At 48.6% G+C, this 17,025-nt stretch overlaps 1 protein-coding gene across 1 annotated transcript in view; it reads right to left on the reverse strand.

Annotated features, from left to right (window-relative positions):
- The window catches only part of HEG1 (heart development protein with EGF like domains 1), an 83,526-nt gene that overhangs the window by 17,542 nt on the left and 48,959 nt on the right, over positions 1–17,025 (reverse strand). The window contains exons 10-14 of the mRNA XM_068968502.1: positions 16,962–17,020; positions 16,480–16,640; positions 12,355–12,489; positions 6,334–6,376; positions 6,162–6,199 (exon numbers count right to left, since the gene is read on the reverse strand). Coding sequence (XP_068824603.1) covers positions 6,162–6,199; positions 6,334–6,376; positions 12,355–12,489; positions 16,480–16,640; positions 16,962–17,020 — 436 coding nt within the window. The remainder of the gene's footprint in view (positions 1–6,161; positions 6,200–6,333; positions 6,377–12,354; positions 12,490–16,479; positions 16,641–16,961; positions 17,021–17,025) is intronic.

Raw genomic sequence — 17,025 nt, forward strand, 5'->3', positions numbered from 1 at the left:
CTTTGGCGCTCAGCCTTCTTCACAGTTCAACTCTCACATCCATACATGACTACTGGAAAAACCATAGCCTTGACTAGATGGACCTTAGTCAGCAAAGTAATGTCTCTGCTTTTGAATATGCTGTCTAGGTTGGTCATAACTTTTCTTTCAAGGAGTAAGCGTCTTTTAATTTCATGGCATAGGTTGCTGTTTTTGTCATTGCTGTTGCCATTTTTCATTAAGCCAACCCACTCTGGGCCTTAGTCTTTCCTATAAGCCGTATTTGTCCTTGCTTATATGGTTCTTTGGAATCTATAGGACTGTCTGCTTAGCCAACCCCCTGCTGGGAACTATCCACTCCCTTCCACATGCAGGGTTCAGTGGGGCAGTCATGCTTGTACTTTAACACCATCCCAAGCCACAAAAGTTTGGTCTGGGAGTAAACACAAGATCCCAACTGGATCAATTAGTTCTTCCCAGGAATCTCATTTTGGGAGACAGAACCTTTTATTTAAAAATGACCAAGGTACTGACACACACTCGAAGCTGTCTGCTGACTATTCTCCATTGTGAGGTGGCGAGTTTGTGCACAGACCCACAGTAAGAGCCAGGACAGAGATGAAGATGGCTCCATGTTAACATGTGCCCTGAAAAGAAGGTACCGACCTCCTCTGCTGAGACTCCCCACAACTCCCTGATTCTTGCCACTCCTGAAGCTGGAATTTCATGATTTCCAATAATCCGTCTTCATTGTTCAAGCTAGCTACATTTATTTACCTCAGAAGAAGCTTAGCCAATTGTGATACTGATTTATAAGAAATAATTTTTATCTGTTCCCCATCCTTGTTCCAGGCATAGCTCCTCAAATTCTAGGAATTTCCTAAGCTTGCAGAGCAATGGCGTCTTTTCGTACATTAGTGACAGCTGGATAGCCCTTAGGTAACTCTTGGATGGATGTTTGCTGCCAGGGAAACCAGTTTGTGATTAGCCCATTAGAACTTTTGACCCTACCGCCAACCTCCTGGGAAGGAAGAGGGGCTAGAGACTGAATTCAATCACCAATGGCCAGTGATTTAATCAACTGTGCCTGGGTAATGAAGCCTCCCATAAAACCCCAAAAGGACAGGGTTCAGAGAACTCCAGATTGGTGAAGGTTGGGAAATGAGGGGAGGATGGGATGGCTGGGAGAGGGCACGACATTCCCGGCCCTTCCCCTAACTTGGACCTGTGCATCTCTTCCATCCAGCTGTTCAGGAATTCTCTCCTTTTATAATAAGCTGAAAAGAAAAGTGAAAGTCGCTCAGTCATGTCTGACTCTTTGCGACCCCATGGACTGGCCATGGAATTCTCCAGTATTTGCCAGAATACTGGAGTGGGTAGCCTTTCCTTTTTCCAGGGGAATCTTCCCAATCCAGGGATTAAACCCAGGTCTCCTACACTGCAGGCAGATTCTTTACCAGCTGAGCCACAAGGGAAGCCCATGAATACTCGAGTGGGGAGCCTATCGCTTCTCCAGCAGATCTGCCCAACCCAGGAATCGAACTGGCGTCTCCTGCATTGCAGGCAGCTTTTTTACCAACTGAGCTATCAGGGAAGCCAATAGCTCAGAACTCAAACTAGTGGAAATGCTATGTGTGGCAGGAGTCACTCATAACACACTGCTCAGGAGAAGGACGAGATCATTAGTCATCCAACAGTAAGCTTGAAGTCTCGTGCATCTCTTAATAAGCTGGCATCTAGTAAAATCTTTCCTGAGTTCTGTGAGCCAGTACAGCAAATCAATGGGCCCTAGGGAGGAGGCCACTGGAACCTCTGATCTACAGCCAGTTGGCCAGAAGCACAGGTGACAGCCTGGATGCGGGACTGGGGTCTGCTGGGGAGGGGCGTGGGGTGGGAAAGTCAGCGGACCCAGCCCTTAAGCTGTGGGATGCACGTGGAGACAGTGTCAGAACTGAGATAACTGGCTTAGTGATGTGGAAAAAAATACATCGGAATTGATGTCAGAACCGTACCAACCCATATGCCTTCCTTTAAACTCAGGCCTCGTTACAGACCTTTCTAGGTGGCCACATTCGCTTCATTTTAAAATTCATTCAGTTCTCCCACTTGCCTCTCACTGTGTTCATTAGTGACGTGTGGTTAGGGTTCTGCCGTTTAAATCTTTCCACTCCTCTTACATCATCTCTCCTTTAGAACTCTGTTCACAGCGTTCTTTTTTTTTCCTTTTGAAATTTCCCTTTCTCGCATCTACAGACTGTAAGCGTGGCCGTAACACACAAGAGTAGGGAGAGTTGCAATCCCCTCTTCTAGGGCTGCTTCCTTTCAGTTCTGACACCAAGTGAGAGGTTTGCTGTTAGCTGCATGAGACTTCCAGCTGACTGCTGGATAACTAATGATCTCTTCCTCCTTCTGAGCAATGTGTTACAAGTGACTCCTGCTGACACATAGCGTTTCCACTGGTTTGAGTTCTGCTGCTATTGCTGCTGCTGCTAAGTCGCTTCGGTCGTGTCCGACTCTGTGCGACCCCATAGACGGTAGCCCACCAGGCTCCCCCGTCCCTGGGATTCTCCAGGCAAGAACACTGGAGTGGGTTGCCATTTCCTTCTCCAATGCATGAAAGTGAAAAGTGAAAAGGAAGTCGCTCAGTCGTGTCCGACTCTTCGCGACCCCATGGACTGCAGCCCACCAGGCTCCTCCACCGCCCAATGTAACTACAAGGTGAAGACTTCATACACCTGCCACCAGGCTGTGGGTTGAGGTGGGAAGACAAGGCAGAAAGATCTGTCAGCTGAATGTTTGGTTTCAGTGGAAGAGGAAGACACCACCAAGACATGCGGGAAACAGACTCCACATCCTCCTGGCTGCTCAGGGAGCCTGGCAGGGAAGGAGTCTCCACTGGAGAGATGCAGGGCACTGGAATGGAAAGGGTGCCTTACAAAAGGATGTGTCATGGATAAGGAGGGATGGATTAAAATGTCTGCAGCCAGAAAAAAAGTAATCTAGGAAAATTATCTGACGATGTTCTATCCTCACCAAGTGACAGTGACCCCAAACAGAAGAATGGCAATACAAAGAAGAAAAAAGATTTTAAATTGATAATAAGAGGGGATGGTTAAGTAAATTATGATATATACAGAGCAGAATTCAACAGAACTGTCTAAAGTCACCTTATAAATTTATGCCAATGAAAACACTGCACAGTTTACTAAGTTCAAAGGCAGGTTACAAAACAGTATCTTCTGTGAGATCCAATTTCTGTTAAAAAGACACACATACAAACCTCTGGTATACTGCTTCTTAAACTGTGAGATGTATGCAAATCTGCCTATTAACTGAATCCAGGAGTCTGGTTAAAATTCTGATTCTAATTCAGTAGGTCCAAAGTGAAGAGGTTTGAAATCCTGCATTTCTAACAAGGTCCTGGGTGCTGTTGGTGGGCCTGTCCACCACATGTCATAACAGGGATATACAGCAGGGTATTAGCAGTGAGGTTTAATGGGTGATGAGACTTCAGTTTTCTTCTTCCCTTGTATCTCTGCTAATTAATTTGGATTACAGAAGGAAAATTAATGTACAAGTTTTTTTTTATGTTATGAAAAGACAAAATTCACCTACTTTAAAAAGAGAAAAACAGGTGCAGCAAACTATGTGGTCATGAGAGATATAATAAAATTGCAAGAAGGAGCCTCTATAAAATTCACGCAAAGAAGGAAATGTGCCTGCCTGAGAAAGGCTGCGAGGGGGACAAGGGGAAGTGAGGACACTCTGCCAACCACTCTGTAAGAATTCTAGAGCCACAGGACAGGGGCACAAGAAAACAGAACTGCTGGGATCTGTGGTATAAACACATCCTTCACGTGGAAAGGAGACTAAAAGGGCAGCAGTGATGAGACAGGCGCAGCCCTGCCCTGCCCGGCGCGGGTGCACATGGGGACCAAGCGATGTGAGAGGAGAGCTTGTTCTGCCCTCTCCAGTCTGAAGGACGCTCTCTATGAGGGGCGACACGTGAAATCTGGGCGCAACTAGAAAGCTAATAGGCTGCAGAAACGCAGGTCAGAGGCTGTGCCTAAAGCCTGAATACAGTAGAGCTGGCTGATTCCCAGGAACGCAGGTGCGAGGGAGCCACAGGGCCACGTGCGCGGTTGGACAGAGCAGGGTGCCCTATCTCACAGGGCTTGGGCAGCAGAGCACGTGTCCCCAGAAGGCTGCAGAGAGCAGTGGTTCTTTTCTACAAAAGGTCCAGCCTGAGTCCGACCCCCGACAAGGCATTTAAACTGTCTTTGGTGGCGACAGCAGAAGTGACAGGGGTGGGTGGTTATCTCTGTTATTTGGCACAAAACACCAGGTGACAAGTCACAGACCTCACAAGGCATTAGCCATCAGCATAGGTGGGGGTGCTGATCGGAGATGGCATGTGCTGGTTATTATCAGTGACTATTAATTGCTTTGTGACACTGACATGCAAACAGATGTCAAAGTCATAAAGTGGTATTCACGCCATCAGAGTTAACCAGAGTCCCCAACAAAGCGTGGCCCAACAAAAGGGGGCAGAGAGCTAGCCATCCAGGCCAGAGTCTGCCCTCTGCTGGAAATGACTGTGATGACTCCGATAAAAGGGAGGAAAAGGAAATCTCAGGAACAGAGAGAGATCCTGCTGCTTCCAAGACCCCACCCACATCATGCAGAGACACAGAACTCACAGAACGGTCAGTGGATGTGGCGTACATCATCTCCACATACGTGGTATTTAATGATCTCTGAAAAGCAAATCACTAACTGCCATCAAGAGCAACGCGCTACTCCCTTCTCTTTCAACCCTTTTGAGGGTTTTTCACTGATCCATTTTTGCTCTTCCACTCACAGAGGAATAGGAAGCATTTTCTAGTGAAACCTAGTCAGGGAGCTGTTTGACTACAAGCAAGTGAGAAGTACTGGCTCATCCTACGAGGGGCTGAGGAGCCCCAGGAGGACAGGCAAGTGGGTCCTGCTCCCGGCTCAGCCCCAGCTGGCTACATCTCTCCACGCATCGTCGAGTCTCACTCACACTCTTACTAAACCAAGTACCCCAGTGATATCGTGCTATAAGGAAGATCTACCTAGTCTTTACCCTCCTCCCCTGTTTCTTCCATGAGAGCTTTAAAAACACTTGGAATGTATGACTGATGGGGTTAGGGGAGCATCTCTTGTTAAATAAAGTCATGTCTACTTGTGGGAGAGTAAACTTAAGACTATGGACTGCTGGCAGATTCTACAGAATGAGGGACAAAGCTATCCTAAAATGCTGCCTGTTATTATTCCTTCTTCATCCTATATCCTAGAATTTCTTTCAGTAGTTTTGCAGGTCACTTAAACTTCTTAGGTCTCAGGATAAGAAAATGTCAGTGAAAGTGATCTGAAATGAATCCCAACTGCTTTTCTCAGAGAAGTAAATTGAGTGTGAAAATGCCACATGGACAGTCAGTGCCCCTCGACCACTGTACTCCAGGGGCGCAGACGGCAGCTAAGATCAGGGGCCTCTGCAGTCTGCGTCCAGCCATGACCCCCGCCCTGACGACACTGGTCTAAATGGCCCCATGCCCTCTGTCCTCCTTACTGCCTCCTGACTTGATTTTCTTGATCAAAAATGCCTTCCTGCTCTAAGACTTGCTAGTTCTACAGAGGCTACTGACTAGAGTCTAAATTCTCAGGCTCTATCAAAAACCCCAAGAATTTGATCCTCACATACTCTGCCAACCTAATCCTTCACTCTCTACCTTCCTCTCTGTCCTCAGCCACACCTGCTTACACGTTGTCCCCCAAAATCACAGGCCCAGGCTGGCCCAAGACCTTTGTTCAGGTTGTTCCCTCTGCCTGGATTCCTTCTCCCTCCATACCAGTCACCGCCAGTCTTCCTCCAGTTCCAGCCCCTCTAAGAAGTACCCAGGAGGCTCTTCTGTTCTCCTGGGGGTGGTCCCTCCCTCCCAGCCTCATTTATTGACTGATACTCCTCTGTCCAGCCATCTAGGAAATTTACCTAGGTAAATAAATAAATGTTTACCTCCCCTACAAACTTTCAGCCCTGGTGAGCACTCTGCTCTCCAGGCAGCTGGGAAGACAGCAGATGTGACCTGAGGGTGAGGGGAGGGGACGGACATATGTCAACAGCCCTGCCCACATGGAACTCGGGACGCCTGCACACTTACGGTTTCCACAGTTGAGACCTCCAAGGCCGAATGGGCAACTGCAAGTTGACAGGATAAAAAAGAACAAGAATTAGTTTCAAATATCAGAAGAAATTACTGAGGCAATTTACCTACATAACTTCTAAAGAAGGTTTGGAACAAATTCGTCAGAATAAATGAACATGCTGCCTACCTCATACAGGTTTCATTTTCAAGCCTATATCCATCTTCACAGGCTGAAAGAGAAAACGAAAACCCATGATCGTGCCTATTAACTTATCTTGGCCCAGCTGATGGTTAATAAAACCAGCCACCCTAAAGTTCACAAGAATATTCTAGAACCAAAAGGCTACAAAATAGCTTTGTTGTAGGTTATTTAGTTGCTGAGTCATGTCTGACTGCAACCCTATGGACTGTATGCCAGGCTCCTCTGTCCATGAGATTTTCCAGGCAATAATACTGGAGTGGGTTGCCATTTCCTTATCCAGAGGATCTTCCTGAGCCAGGGATCGAACCTGTGTCTCCTGCATTGGCAGGTGGATTCTTCACCACAGAGCCACCTGGGAAGCCCACAAATAACTTTAGAATTATCTAAAACCTGGCCTAAATATTGCTGCCAGCTCAATCTTTCATTTCATCAAAAAGACCCCCAAAACTTAACCTCTTAGTGATTCTGGCTTCTCAGCTATAAAAAAAAGGGATAATAATAATTTCTTATAGTTTCTTGGAGGGGATTAAGGGAAATGAGGCACGCAAGTGCCTTCCCACAGCACCCAGCATACAGTAACCACTACCTGTAACTGTGATCATTATCTAACACTTGCAGTTATTTCTGGAAGTTCCCTGTGGTCCCTGAGTAACTTCCTTTCATAAACACAAAGGTAAATGCCTCACCGTCTTTAATGGAAGTCAAGCCTTCTCTAACCTGCCACTGGCTCCGTTAGCAACCGTCCCTCAGGAAGTGAGAAAGCCATGGTCCATGGCCAGCGTCCTGAGAGAACGCTCACCCTGCAGTCTGTGTAGTGGATTCTGGGCATACCTAGCTGAGCCCTAATCAGCACACCACACGAGACTACAGCTTTGAGCCCTCTGGTGCTGCGGCTTATAGACCACTGCTTCACTGCAGGCTGTGGGCCAGCCATTCCCCTGCGTCAGCAGTTCCTGCCCTGATCTGATCACCGAACAGTTTCAGCGCTACAATAAGCTGATAGAACATCACGAGCTGTAATGTGTGCTTGGATGAAAGTAGATAATAAAAAATAGCCTCTCAGATAAATTCACTGGTGCAAGGAATGACAGAAATTTGACTCATGGTTAATGTATGATATACGCTGCACACAAGAATCACAGTTAAGTAAAGGTACATAGCACAGAGCAGTAATCTCTAGACAGACAGCACACACTGATGGCAACGTTTGAGTGCCAGCAGCACATGGCTCAAAGGCTGCAGGCCCCACAGATTGGGAGATCGCTCACAGACTTCCCTTCAAGAATCAGTGCATAATAACATTTAACTACGTGGGCTTCCCAGGCGCTGCTAGTGGTAAAGAATCCGCCTGCCAGTGCAGCAGACATCGATTTCTGGATCGGGAAGATCCCCTGGAGAAGCCCAAGGCAACCCACTCCAGTATTCTTGCCTGGAGAATCCCACGGACAGAGGAGCCTGGTGGGGCTACAGTCCACAGGGTCGCAAAGAGTCGGACACGACTGAAGCGACTTGGCACGCACACGTGTAGACGTGCTTGATGTTGTTCTATTTTTCACTGTTGGACACTAAATAATTCTAGCATCTATTTTTTTGTCATAGACTACTGACATGTCACTAGAGTCTTGCAGAATGGTGTGGCAAATACTGTTCTAAATAACCTAAATTCTCTCACAGCAGATCATGAGCGCTGTGAGCCTGCACTGCACTGTTTCAGCTCCCCTGGATTCACTTCTCCTGAGCTACACTTGCTTTATTAAAGGCAATCTATTAGTAGCAGCAGCCCCAGGCATGGCCTAGGGTATTTATCACAGGCTATCATGGAACACATTGCCAGAATACCACTCAGTAACCTCGTCATGCGGACTTTCCAGAGAAACTTCTCTTGGGTCCCAAGATCTAGAAGAATGGGGATGGTCCTAAAGAACTATTCTTTATTTTATGGTTACTATTTTTTTCCCCAAAATCACATTTCTCTCTTTGCCTTAGCGTCCCAGATGCTTAGAACTTGAGTGAGTGCCTATCTTTACCAAACAAGTGAGAACTTAGGGTATATCTTTTTGTATGTTCATGTTCCTTCTAGCCTCAACAAAGTAGTCATTGTATTTCTCCTTCAACCTTATTTACCTTTTAAATTAATCTCATTTTGTTACAGTGAATTTTCATCAGGTGCTTCAAATCATATTTGCAACAAGGTAGAGTATGATCATCGCAGAAGGCAATGGCACCCCACTCCAGTACTCTTGCCTGGAAAATCCCATGGTTGGAGGAGCCTGGAAGGCTGCAGTCCATGGGGTCACTGAGGGTCGGACACGACTGAGCGACTTCACTTTCACGCACTGGAGAAGGAAATGGCAACCCACTCCAGTGTTCTTGCCTGGAGAATCCCAGGGACGGGGAGCCTGGTGGGCTGCCGTCTATGGGGTCACATAGAGACGGACACGACTGAAGTGACTTAGCAGCAGCAGCAGCAGAGTATGATCATACCCCATTTCCGGAAGGAGGAACCAGGCCCCGCTCCCAAATCTTTGATGACTCTGAGTAGGCCTCACGTAGGGGTGGGTAGGTGTGGGTGTGGGTGCGGGTGTGTTGCTCAGTTGTGTCTGACTCTTTGCAACCCCATGGACTATAGCCCACCAGGCTCCTCAGTCCAAGAAATTCTTCAGGAAGGAATACTGGAGTGGGCAGCCATTCTCTTTTCTAGAACATCTTCCCCACCCAGGGATCAAACCCGAGTCTCTTATGCCTTCTGCATTTCAGGTAGATTCTTTACCATCTGAGCCACCAGGGAAGCCCTTACTCAGGTGGGACCTTCTCTAAGGAACATGCAGAGCACTCCGGTCTCCCTGGAGTGGAAGTGCCATGCCTGGCGGTCCCCACACTACAGCTGGGTCATGGGAGCAGGGAAAGCTGCCCTTGGGTGACCCTCGGCTCTGACTGCAGGGCAGCCACACAGGGACTGCAGGTGCCCCAGTGACCCATCCCCACCCATCTCAGCCCCAGGGCAGGTTGATGTCACACTAGTCTTTCTATTCTGAACATTTCTTCCTGGAAATGTTTTTATATCAGCTCTACCCACCCAACCCTCATTTGCTGGGTAGGAGCTTTCCACGCCACGGCTGTCATCCACCCAGATGTAAGGTCCATGTGTTGTCCTGCCTGTGAGCTGATGGGCTGGGCTGTTTTCACATAGCTTCAGAAGTGGCCTGGCTTCCTGGTATAATGATATTTCCTTAGTTCAGATGGGCCCATTCAGTCATTCATCAAAGACCGACTGCTACCATGGGCTGCTCTCGGGCTCTGGGAGGGAAGCCTTGTCACAGGGCACTCCAGTGGGCCTGAGGACCCAGCTCCTCATCTCCATACCCTAGAGGGACCCTGACCCACACAGCACTGAAGATGAAATCAATGTGGCAGTATTCGTATATGCCCAAAGTGGACTCCCCCTATTGATATGAACATAAACAAACTCAGGCCTTCTGGCCTTTTAAAATAAAATCAGTACATGGTAGAATCTTTAGGCTTTTTTGCTCCCTTGCAGGAAACCAAATCAAGACCTGCCAACCTTGTCCTATCATATTTGCTGCCTATCATCCATCTGTTCCTTCAACAGACATTTGTGGAACCCCACAATGTACAAACATATTCTACAGACAGGCACCCACTTCCCTGGTGGCTCAGACGGGAATGAATCTGTCTGCAATGCAAGAGATCTGGGTTTGATCCCTGGGTTGGGAAGAACTCCTGGAGAAGGGAAAGGCTACTCACTCCAGTACTCTTGCCTGGAGAATGCCATGGAAGCGTGCTGAGCAGCGCTGTGGGCTTCAGATATCAGCCTAGACGTGAAGTATTAGTCACTTAGTAGTGTTCGACTCTTTGGGACCCCATGGACTGTAGCCTGCCAGGCTCCTCTGTCCAAGTATCTGCAGTCTAGTCAGAGGAATAGACTTGCTAACAGGTGGTTGGGATTCATCAGGACGTCTGCACGATGGAAGGAAGCTACAAGACCTCTATCAGAAGGACACCTGCTTTAATTTTACATGATGCTTTGAAAGTCTGGTAAAGACATTTTATGTGAGATAGTAGGAAGCGTGTGTGTGTGTGTGTACAACAAAAAGCAATATGCAGTTACTAATATGCAACTGTTAATTGTAGAGATTTAGAAAACACACACCCACATGCCTTTATCCTGTTTACACCAGGGATTTACCCACATTTGAGGTGTCTTAAAGAGTACTCCTTTTAACCATCCCTGTGCTCCAGCACCAATGGCCAGAAGATGTCACTGTAACCCCTCAGAACCCAGCCACGGGTCTGTGGCCCAAGGAGCTCCAGGATCCGTTCATGGAGCCCTGATGGTCACGGATGAAAATTTAACCAACAGGATGCCGCAGAAACCAGGCTAAGCAGGGCCTCAGCCGTAAGCCCAAAAGCTAACCACGGCTTCCTTATTCCGATTCTTGGGTCACTACTTAATGCACATAACGTTGCTTGTGCCTGTGTCCCTGTGTCTGGTAAATCTTCAGCAGCTCTGCTATTGCTAACGCTAGTCTGTAAGCGACACAATTAGGAAACGGTGGACTTGCAGAGAGAGGTAAATGACTTAGGCTAGTCAGAAGCAGAGGTGGCAAGGCTACACTTGAGACCACCTGAAACTGCACAGGCCCTGCGTACAGAAGCCACCACTCCCCAGCCCCCCAGGGGCCACACAGCCCCCAGCACACGTGGATGTCAGCAGAGGTCCCCTGCCCGCCCAAGGTGGGCTCAGTGCCCCAGTTAAGACAGGCCAGGAGCACTTTGCATGAAACCAGGTAAGAAGGAACTAGGAAGCCCCATCTCTACATCAGAGTGGTAGGCTGACGGGGTGCTGAGCAGTGCCATGAGTTTCAGCATCAGGCCCGCTGCCCCAGCGTGGGCCCCTCTCTCCAAACCCCGCCCAGGGCTGCATGCAGAGCCGAGAAGGTGCACTTTTAAAGCACCTAAGTCAGAGGGTCCAAGCTCAGGATACAGCACTGCCCTGAGATGTATTTTTACCCTCTCCTCTAACAGGAAGTCTTGATAGAAATAAGCGGCATGTCACCTTTCCCTAGGACACCATTTTCACTCAGATTCCAGGACATCTGTCGCTGGCAGGTGTTGACTGAGCAGGGAAACTGGGCCACACACGTTCTCATGTGATGCGAGGCCTAAGGCTACACAACACCTTTATGTTGCCAGTGTTCCTGCGACTGTGCATGGCAGCAGGCTTTTATAAGTCAGGGCATCCAGTGCTCTGAATTTTAATTCATTTTACTTTAAAGCAGTATTCATGCACTGTATTCACTGAACAGCTGATATCTGAAACTAGATGAATTTAATCTTCACCCAAGAGGTTAGCAGAATCAGATTTCTGACATAAAATCTTTAAAACCAGAACCCACTGGTTCAACAATAAGCTGGGTAAAACACAAGAGCAAATGCGATGGCTTACAAAGTACCTCCATAACCACTGCCTCTTTAATTCCTAGAATATCTGATGAAGTCTCACTGCACCCATTGCACAGAAGAGGGAACTCGGGCTCAGCAAAGCTAAGTGCCTTGCCCGAGATGACAGAGGATGGGCAGGCAGAAGAGGGTTCTGACTCAGGTCTCCTGAGCTGCCAGCTACTGCTAAAGGGCACACCCTTGCCTTCATGCTGGTATTTCCATTTTAAAAGATTAGCAGACAATAGAATAAAGCTTTAGGAATTAAAACAGTAATTTTTCTAACTTCCTCTAAGTAGGAAAAAAAAGAAAAGGCCTGGCCACCCCAGGCATTCCATTCTCTTTTCTTTTCCTTTGAATCTGATTGGCCAGACTAGTGCGCACCAGTCAGAGATAATGCTATTATTCCAAGGAGATAACAGATTCAACCCCGCTGGGAGCCAAACAACCAGGACCAGTCACCCCCGGATTAGAACGGTCACCCCCAGAGCAGAGAGAAGCCCCTCCCCCACCCCTAGGGCCCCGGGGCCCCAGGCCTGCCGCTACCTCGGCAGGAGTGGTCCATCTTGTTGAACTGGAAGTAACCAGACTTGCACTGGCACAGCGCGACCCCGTCCAGATCGGTGCAGATGGAGGTCTCCTTGTCACATTCTGGAGTCTTCCGCTTGCACAAGCTGCCCGCTGAAATGGAAAAACAAGACAGTGAAACAAAACAAAACCTCCTCCATGTCAAACATTTAGATGCGTGAACTTGCTATTTCAAGAGGCTCAGAGAACAGTTTCCAAAAGAGCCTGCGTGAAGCGCACTCCTCTCAGGGGGCCCTTCTGCGCTGCCTTCTTCCACTCCTTCCCCGGGGCTGGCCCAGCCTGTTACTAAAAATTTACCCAGCGTGCCACAGGGAAAAAGCAAACCCTGAAGAAATGGGGTGGCATCCCCAACTCCAGTGTCCCCTGCAAACACAGCCCCCAGTAGGTGGGGTCCTCTGCACCTTCTCACTCAAGGGCTGCAGTGGAGAACCGGCCCAAACCCAGAAAGCATCCCCCTGCCCTCTCAGGAAAGAAGACCTGTCTCAGCCCGCTGCTGCCGAGCAGACTCGAGGAGTGGAATGTAACCTGGGTGTCTGGCTCCATCACTGTCCGCCTCCCCACCGCCTGGGGCCGGCTCGGCTCTGGGTGGCCAGTGCCTGGCAGGGCTGGTCCACACTCAGGCTTGACACACACATGCTGAGGGCGGCACTCGACAACCGGTTACCGGGCCGAGAGGGCGCTCACCCTTCCCTGCTCTGCCCCCTCACTTTAGAGCCTCACTTCTACCACGTGTGCATATCCACCTGGCTTTGTCCAGCCCTGGGCGTGTGGGCCATGCTCATTTCAAGGATGACAAAGAACTCTTTCATGATCATCACAAAGCGTTCACTGTGGCGCATGTGGCCCTCTCTGAGGTTGCACACAGTGAATCCTCGCTTGGGCTGTATATAGCAGGCCCTCTGTGAGGTTGTAAACAGCAGGCCCTCTCAGAGGTTGTATACAGCAGGCCCTCTCTGAGGCTGTAAACAGTGACCCCTCTTTCGGGTTGAATGGGTTGTATATAGCAGGCCTTCACGAGGCATGAAACAGCAGGACCTTTCTGAGGTTGTACACAGCGGACACAATGAGGGTGCTTTTACCACCTAAGATAGGTCTGAAGAAAAAAACACACATAATTGGGATCTGCAGACAACAGAACAGAAACATGAATGGAGGGATAGTGGAGAGTATCTTATTTACACCATTTACAGACTGAGGTACATCATTGTTTTTGGTGGGTGTGAACAAGTCCAGGGTGGGGACAGAGCTGAGGAAGGGCCACGGGTGCACACCGGGCAGTGAGGTTTGGGCTCCCTTCACCCACCTTAAGGACACCACCGCCTGATGCAAAAACCCAAACCAGGTGCCTGCTCTTCACATGGCAAAACTGCGCCCCCCTCCCAACCTCAGGCAGGCTCATGTGACCGCAGCAGACACTCCCCAGGGGCCCCGGCATCCGCCCCCTTGTCTGAGTCCTGAGAGCTGGGGGTCTATGGGTGGCTTGCTCACAGGGAGGTTAATTTAGGACACAGCTTCAGCTCTCAGTGCTGAATTTCCTGTCTTTATCAGTGGAAGCTGGCGTGCTAAATCAGAACCCTATTTGTGTGTGTGATAGAATTTCCTTTGTTTATTGTGAAAGGTTTGTATTTAAGGGAGAAAAATGAAAAATGGAAAATCTCACCAAGTAAACTGTGAAGCTGGCACAGAGGGCGTACTAAAAGGCCACAATCTCTCATCTAAACTTTTTGAAGTCTTAATATAAAGAAATACCTCCAGCACAAAAGGCCGTCCAGGCCAGTACTAGTTTGTGCAGCAGCCAGTCTGAGCTGCCTGGCCTGATTAGATATTTTCTGGAAGCCAATATCACGTTTTTCCTCTGCCCTGCCCACAAAGCCCGCCTGTGGGCAAATACCACTCGCCTTGCTGAAGCAACTCTGCCGTCAATCGAAGCAGATTCCCTCGAAGACAGGGGAAGCTGGCCTTGCCTTTGTGACAGAGGGGTTGCTGTCCTCCAGATTCTTAATATTTTGTCATCAATCCATCAAACGGAACCACATATAATGCAGTTTTCATTTTAAGCCTGGCGATGTGATTATTCTGCACCCACAATTCCCATGGTCCTTCCTGGGCATAACATCCGCCAAACAGACAATGAGCACTGATGTAAATCTATGGCTGGGGCACTCCTCTGGGGGATTTCCAAGGACTCGAAGCCTCTGGAGAGATGAGAGCTACAGTTCTTTGAAAGGCAAGGAAGTGGATGTTTTGTGAATTGAAAGGGAAAATCCCGCCCGTCCAAAGGCAGCATCCAGAGTAGCCGGCGGCCTCTCATATGCTGGGAACAACCAGATGTCAAAACCTGACCACTTCTGCTCATCCAGCCCAACTCTCTAGCACTCAGAGAGGTGAGTGAGACACCAAACACACGCTGGCAAAACCTGGAGAAGCCCTGGGAGGGAAAACAGAGAAGGGAGGCCGGGTTCAGCCAGGAGGCACGACTGTCTTTGATCTCAGGGGCTAGCAAAGCAGAGTCAAAGAATGGGCACCAGCCCCTGTGTGGGCAGGAATATATGGGAAATCTCTATATCTTCCTCTCAATTTTTCTATGAAACTAACACTGCTCTAAAATTTTCTTTAAGTCTTTAAAAAATAAAAAGCATGGGACTTTGGCAAGGAAGCAAGGGAAGACAGAGGAGCTTTCCCATAAGGAGGCCCACAGCATGAGCAGGGCAGCCATCGGCAGGGCCTTACAAACCCAAATATATGGCCACTTGATTGGCAAGACATGAAACGTGTTTACTAAGGACAAAGTAGTAACCTGATATAATGTTGACCATGCAGAACACACAGCATATGTGTTTTATGAACTGAAAGGTGCCCTTTGCCCTTTCTGGGAAGGAAAAAGCGGGACCTCTGCATCACTGGCAAGAAAAAGAAAGCCAAATCAATGAGTTCCTGCCTCAAAAGGTAGAGTACAGTATGAAGGGGCAGGGACTTTTTAGCTAATTCCCCAGTGAAGCTGAATGATAGCAACTTCAACTCCAGAATGTTGGCCTCTTTTCTTTTTCCTTCAAGTGAATAACTAGCCCTGAAATGGGCCAAAGCTCTAGCATTTATCCCAGAACAAAAGGTGAGCTCCCGGCTCTGCAGAGCACAGTCCAGAAGGAGGGCTTTCAGGACCAGCTCTTACAGAGCTCTGGCCCACCGGGAAGGTCCAGGATCTGCTCGCAGACAGAGACCAAACCTGCTACCTACAGTTGAGCATCTGGGCACCAGATGGGGAGGCCGACTCTGACTCTACATCTCTCACCAGTCCTGTGTGAGTAAAATGAGCCAACCAGACCCAGCTCAGACCACTTACGAGACGCAGCGGGGGCAGGCCCCCCTGCATGAGGAAGCACTTTTGATTCCAGCAGAATTTTCCCATCCCAGAGGCAAAACCTCCCTTCCAAGACCCAAATATGCCTTCCAAACTTGTTTCTAATCCCTTTATTCATCTGTTTCACACCAGATGCTCTGTAGAAGCTTTTGACAAAAACAGATAAAGAACAAGAAAAGAGAAATCACGGACGGCACCATGAGCTATCTGGCCTCCAATCTTCATCTTGTTTCTGCGCATTTAGAATCTGCAAACAAATACACAGGAGGATGGGAGACACTGCACGTGCTTTATTTACCTAATGGCATGTCATGATGAAGGTTTCGGGCCATTGACAAGTGTTGTACATTCTGTGTGTGAATTCTACCTCCCCAGAGGGAGGGAGCCTTTCAAGGGAAAGAAGAGTGATTTCTGCTTCATTACATCTGCTCCTATATCCCTTCCAATACCAAGGCTGTAGAGGAGAAACAGAAAAAGCATGCCAAGGACTGGGAGACTTCAATGCTGTGTGTACAGGATCGTGTGTGTGTGTGCGTGCATGTGTGGGTCGGTGCACATACACACAAAGATATACACACACAAACCCCTTGTGGTTAATGCCCATTTCAAAGACAGGCCAGCTCTATGACAAGTTTCTTGGACCTGCGCCCAGAAGGCCTTTACACTTCTACCCTAGGTCTGTGCGTAACTGGATGGGGGGTCTTCCCAGAGGGCCCCTCTCTTACCTCTAAAGATCCGCCTCTGAGACCCCAAGAGCTGGCAGACCTCAGCAGAGGCCCAGCAGGAGTTGACACATTTCTGCATCCTGTCGGCCAGGTCAAACAGTGTCACGTTGGAGGCCAGGGAAAAGGTGGCTTGCAGTGACATCACCACAACATTGGACTCCCTACAGGCAAAGTATACATATTTTAATCGTCCTAAACTGATATGTGGGTCCCAGAATTTTTGGAAAATGAGTGTCCTCTCCATTGTCCAGTGAGGGCCTGGGAGAGCATGAAGGTTCCGTGACCTTGGCCTGGGATCACCCCTCGTACCCTACAATGAAGTGACCTAACTCACAGATAGGTCCTCTTCCAAAAGGTTCTCCATGAGAAACTACATTACAGGCAAAACAGGGGCCAGTGTTGTTGCCATCACACTTGTTAGAATACCCTCCCCTTTCTATAGGACTGGTCCACAAACAAGTACATATAATCCTGCTACTTACCTAGAAACATGAGCTGTGGATCGGGTATAACCAGGTAATGTTGAGAAACACACATTTAACTGAA

Source organism: Capricornis sumatraensis, chromosome 1 (assembly GCF_032405125.1).
Source record: "Capricornis sumatraensis isolate serow.1 chromosome 1, serow.2, whole genome shotgun sequence".
NCBI classification, from domain to species: Eukaryota; Metazoa; Chordata; class Mammalia; order Artiodactyla; family Bovidae; genus Capricornis; species Capricornis sumatraensis.